Source organism: Triplophysa rosa, linkage group LG25, assembly GCF_024868665.1.
Source record: "Triplophysa rosa linkage group LG25, Trosa_1v2, whole genome shotgun sequence".
NCBI lineage: Eukaryota > Metazoa > Chordata > Actinopteri > Cypriniformes > Nemacheilidae > Triplophysa > Triplophysa rosa.
In genome coordinates this window covers 9,418,766-9,424,494 of record NC_079914.1, presented here as the reverse complement: position 1 = coordinate 9,424,494, position 5,729 = coordinate 9,418,766, and the positions used below count along the sequence as shown (strand labels likewise).

Below are 5,729 nucleotides of genomic sequence, written 5' to 3'. Positions count from 1 at the left end.
AGCCGAGAGATGCTAGACATTAACGTTAATAGCGTTCTCAATATGGATATTTCTCTTCAACAAACGCATCGATTCGCTTCAGAATACGTTTGTTAAGACCGTGTCTAGCAGTTCTTTGACCGATGGATGAACTTTTTGGAGCTTCAAAAAGTTGACGCCCATTCTAACGCTTGGAAGAAAGATGCGTGGTATTATAACTTCGACCGCATTATTCTTCAGGAAGAAAGTCATATTCAGTCAGGATGCCTTGAGGGTGAGTAAAGCAAGGGGACATTTTTTCCCTTTAAGGAGCATGTTTATAAATTTCAATTGCAATTCTTTCTTCTCACCACACAGGGTCACAATCCCCAGCCTTTTGAATTGAATGATACAGTCATATAGGGTTGATCCACCAACAGTGATGGTCTTGCTAGTCCAGTACCACACACAGGTCATTTACATTCGTAAATATTAACTACACCATACAAAGCTGATGGGCTACTGTATTTACATGCATATAGTATAAAGTTAAAGAACACTAGAATGTATCAAAAAATACTAAAATTATATATTACAAAATTTAATACTAGAATTTGTTATTATTAAAATTATCATTTCAAATTCTCTTTAGTGCCAAAAAATGTTTTTTAAACATTGTGTCAGAAAACTGTGTCAGGTCAAAAATAACTGATGCTAGTTTTGGATTTAGAGATCATGTCTAACCAGCGTGAGTCAAATTCAATTCTTATGTACATTCACCAAGACCACAAAAACATCACCTATCATTGTTGCAAAGTAAGAGCTGTGAAAATGGAAACACAGGCTACTTGGGGGGCTGAACCTGCCCACTCCGAATGAAATATCAACCCTTAACACTAAAGAGAATCTCACACCTTCGAAACAACTTCTAGAGAAACATCATCATGACCTTCTCACTGCTTCTGCTGGGGGCTCTGCTACCACACGTGACTCTAACAGGTAAGTCTGATGTAATATAATTCACTCATTCTGCAGTATGACTTCGATTATAAACATGGGCTAAATGTAAAGTATTGAAAATATGTATTTCTCACGTTTTCTTCAAACTGATATGAGAGTAAATGGTAAAATTGAACCAATGCCCTGGTGTTGTTAGCATTGATTGCATAGATGTCTATCTTTCTCTCAGCGTATGTAAATGTGGGTATAGTGAACGGCACAGAAGCAAAGCCACATTCAAGACCCTACATGGTTTCTGTTCAGAGAAATAAGCAACACATCTGCGGCGGCTTCCTCGTGTCTGAACAATTTGTCATGACGGCTGCACACTGCTTAGACGAGTACGCTTTTTCTTTAATCAGAATTTCACCGCCTGCAAGTCGATGAAATATCAATATTCACTGTACATTACATTTCTCATTTATTCATTTTTCTCACCTCTTGATCTAGCAGACAGAGTTTGACGGTTGTGGTTGGAGCTCAAGATCTCAAACACAGTTCTGACCACATGGCTGTGAAGTTCTACCAAATCCATCCTGGGTATGATTCTGAAAATCTGCAAAATGACATCATGATACTTCAGGTAAATGACTAAACAATATGTAAGTTTCCAGCACATGCTTTTATCCAAACTTTGAGTTTCTGGGATTCTTTTACATAGTTCAATGGAACAACCAAAAAGACAAAAAACGTCAAACCGATCTCCATACCAAATAAAGAACGGGACATCAAGGCCAAGTCTAAATGCAGTGTTGCAGGCTGGGGAAGACAGACCACCAATGGTTCTCCAACTGATCGTCTTATGGAGGATGATGTCACCGTCATTGACAGCAAATCATGTCAGAAGTACTGGGGGAAAACCTCAAGGATGGTGTGTGCGATAGGTCACGGAGGATTTTGTCAGGTATAAAGTACATTCTGATCAAATAGACATTCTTCTCCATAGAAACGTTTCTCACGACTTTTTAACACAGGGAGATTCTGGAGGTCCTCTGGTGTGTAAGGACACTGCAGTTGGTGTTGTTTCATTCAACGAGAAAAACAACTGCGACAAACCAACAAAGCCAAACGTCTACACTCGGATATCTAAATTTCTTCCCTGGATAAAAGCTATACTTGAAGGAGTGAAACAAGAGCTGGACTGATAAAACACATAACAGTTCAGGAAGTTGTTGTGAATTGTTGTTTATTTCTATAATTCGAGTTTAATACCAAGCATTATTTCTAAACATTGCGTCTGATCAGTTGCCAACCCTTTCACACGTGAACAGCTAACAAAAAGCCATTTCTTGTGTATGCATAAAATACATGTAGGCTATGGCACAGTTGCACATGTCTTCACATGTCCACGCCAGCAGAAAATAAAATGTATTCAAATTTTGTTTCTCGTGCCTGAAGAGCAATAAAAACACATCAGATAAAAATTTAACTGATGCTGGTTTGGGGTTTAGACATGAGTGGGAGTCTGATTGAAATCTGCTGTTCATCCACCGAGACCACAAACATCACCAAAATTGTTGCAAAGTGACAAAAACATCAAGCTGTGACAGCGGAAAGAAAGGGTACGGGGGGGGGTACACAAGTTGTTGCATGCATTTTAAGTATTTAAGTAGTTAAACATAAGAGACATTATTAAAGAGTATTAACAGCTACATGATCTTGTGAGGTCAATCTCTGGACCTTTAGGCTTTTTATTGAAGTCCTCATGAGGCTAACAGAAAATGACATGCTAGTGCGGACCGCATTTGCTTCCTCGAAAGGTTCGTGTAGGCAAAATGACATCATTTCTTGTGTATGCATGTATTTTGCACAACTGCACTACACCTAGTGTATCACACGAAAAGTCTTGTTAAACTATTATACCACAAGATAAAAAAACTGTGGGTAACTCAATGCCTCCACCTCCTTCTCATTACAGTATATATAACAGTGTTTTCTCAGTGAGATCTCTCAGATTCTCATCTTCATCATGACCGTCATCTCTCTGCTCCTGTTGGGCTCTCTGCTGCCACACCTGAGCTCCTCTGGTAAGTTGGGAAGTCAATACAATCAAATATGATTCATGACTAACAAATCAGTATGGTCTCATATTTCATACACTTTTATATCAAATATAATATATTTCTATTTGCATGACATGATTCACGGTGAATATGTTGACTTGAATCTCTCTCTTCTTTCAGCCAGTGTGAATGTAGGAATAGTAAATGGCACTGAAGCACGACCTCACTCCAGACCTTACATGGTTTCTGTTCAGCAGTACAGGTCGCATAAGTGTGGAGGATTCCTCATCTCTGATCAGTTTGTCATGACTGCTGCACATTGCAGAAACACGTAAATTACAAACATAACCATGATCAACCATTTTCTCTGATATACATTTAAATCCGCTTATAAATGACGCTTATAGATTTTTTATATTGGGTGTATTGTTTAGAAAAGACGGCCATAACTTTCATCACAAAATCAGAACACTTCTTTAGAAAGAATATAGAAAACTGATAAAAGTGAAATATATTCAACAACATTCTCTCAACAGCACCGAGACTCTGACGGTTGTGGCAGGTGCACATGACTTAAGAAATAAAAATGAAAAATCAGTCCGTATTGGTGTGAGCTCTTATGAGAAGCATCCGTCCTACAAGCCAGTTCCAGAGTTACAAGGGGACATTATGATTCTGAAGGTAATAAACGGTGGCACGATCGATATTATTTCTTGTGCGTCTTTAAGTAATACAGGAAACAAAACCCCATCATTGGTGTATCATGTCCTTCCGTCTATCACACACCACAGGCGTAAGCTACTCTATGAAGTTACCAGAAAGTTATGCAACTGTTATGGAGGAGACAGAGAGAGTTAGCTGTGTCAGTATTATTATTATGCTTGCACTCACATGAGCTTTCTGTTGGTATTTTAATAACATTTACAGTATAACTCACCTCAGTATTGTTATTTTAAAGCATCATGATCATTTTTGAGCTGTTTCCAAGGACAAGATCGAGGCAGACTAACCCTACAATGTGGCCTAGGATGTGTGATTTTTCATCAGCTCTTTTCTCTGCTTGTGTTATATGGTGGTTGTTCAGATACATTCATTAGCTAACAAAAATTAAAACGTAAGCTCTATTGTATCAATGTATTAATGTGAGGTCCAGTTACCAGCGTGACACAAAAAGAGGTATTAATGACTACTTTTTACTTAAATACACGTCCATACTACTTTACCAGAGTATATTTAAACATAAGTATCCTTCTTTACTAAATATGATCTTGTTGTTGGATTACAGCTAGAGAAAAAAGTCCAACTAAATAGCAACATTAAGACGATCCTCATTCCAACAACACCAGAGGAGATCAAAAAGGGTACTGACTGCAGCGTTGCAGGCTGGGGGCGTCTGGAGACTAATGGTGCACCGAGTCCTAAACTTATGGAGGCAGACGTGAGGATTATGAGTGAAGCGGTCTGTGCAAGTCGATGGGGCCACTTGTATGTAGCTTCACAGATGATGTGTACACATGGCCAGGGAGGATCCTGTGACGTACGTTAAAATAACAAATGATGTAAGTGCATTAATTGCATTAATTTGGCAACTCATGTGTGTGTTTATATTCTTAACAGGGGGATTCAGGGGGTCCATTGGTTTGTGGCAACACTGCAGTGGGTGTAACATCCTTCGGTTCCATTAACAACTGCAATGATCCTGATCTACCTGAAGTTTATACTGAAATTTCAGCATTTCTTCCATGGATCCATAATGTAACTAGAAGAGCTAATTGACCTCTGCATAAACAAATTGTTTTTCATTTCTCAAAAATGACCCCTGTTTAGCATACTTTAATCTGCTGTAGCCTAAGTACAATTACAAACGGTACAACTACTGTAAATGTGTTTCTTCCAATTGTGTTACAGTGGTAGTATGGGAGTGTTTAATTGTTTAATTTCTCTATTTTCTTCATAAATATTTCCAAATAAAGCATTGTGTGTCAAGCATCAATGAGTCAGCATCTTCATGAAACTGCCAGAAAACAGTAAAACTGAGATGGCGCATTGCTGATTTTTATCACATTTTACAGTTCATATATTTATGACAAAGTCCTGTGCACACTACTGGTGTTTTGTCTATCTGTGTTTAGATTAGTGTTTTTACGGCCAAAGATATTATTAATAACCAGATGAGCCGCTGCCATTGTAATGAATGGCAAGGAATGCAACGCTCAATATGGCCGCTCTAGCGAAGCAAGTAAAACGCGTCAATCGTCAATCAATATTGACTGACGATTCTCTGGGAGGGGGTCTCGTGAGGCGCTTGGAAGCCTGTGCGCAGGCGGAGTAGATGAGGCGACATTGAAAAAGGTGATTTTTAGCGCAATTTAAGCTTAGCAAACCAAAGTTATGTTAAAGTTCATGTCATGTTTAATTATTGATCGGAAATCTGCAGTTTATGTCACGGAGACACCAGGCTCTCTCACCACTCCCGCACCCCGCTCATGCATACAGGAATTCTAATCATCATAACCTGCACATCATCAGCCCCGTCATCAGCCACACTTTAAAAGACTCACCCAAACTCACAGGCTGCATCCGAAATCGCCTACTTCCATACTATATAGTAGGCGAAAATGAGTATGAGTCATGAGCAGTATGTCTGAAACCTCAGTATGCAAAAAACAGTAGGCGAGAAATACCCGGATGGTCAACTACTACCGCCGAGATTCGTGAGTGTGGATTGGATGGACGCTACTCTATCCCATGATGCCACGGGAGCTGAGC

The 5,729-nt window shown here is 39.2% G+C and overlaps 2 protein-coding genes across 3 annotated transcripts; both read left to right on the top strand.

The window, feature by feature from the left end:
• Positions 1-848: 848 nt before the first annotated feature.
• Positions 849-2,493, top strand: LOC130548984 (granzyme M-like). 2 transcript variants are annotated; one of them, XM_057326090.1, is made up of 5 exons: positions 849-957; positions 1,148-1,298; positions 1,408-1,540; positions 1,619-1,861; positions 1,932-2,493. In XM_057326090.1, the coding sequence occupies exons 1-5, from the start codon at positions 903-905 to the stop codon at positions 2,100-2,102; spliced, it is 753 nt and encodes a 250-aa protein (XP_057182073.1). In that variant the 5' UTR covers positions 849-902; the 3' UTR covers positions 2,103-2,493. The 2 variants fall into 2 exon arrangements, with proteins under 2 accessions (XP_057182073.1, XP_057182074.1); XM_057326091.1 differs by having other exon boundaries at positions 850-957; positions 1,411-1,540.
• Positions 2,494-2,542: 49 nt separating this feature from the next.
• Positions 2,543-4,898, top strand: LOC130548983 (mast cell protease 1A-like). Its single transcript, XM_057326089.1, has 5 exons — positions 2,543-2,984; positions 3,141-3,291; positions 3,497-3,641; positions 4,246-4,497; positions 4,578-4,898. Exons 1-5 carry the CDS (start codon positions 2,927-2,929, stop codon positions 4,734-4,736), a joined length of 765 nt encoding a protein of 254 aa, XP_057182072.1. The 5' UTR covers positions 2,543-2,926; the 3' UTR covers positions 4,737-4,898.
• The last annotated feature ends 831 nt before the right edge of the window (positions 4,899-5,729 follow it).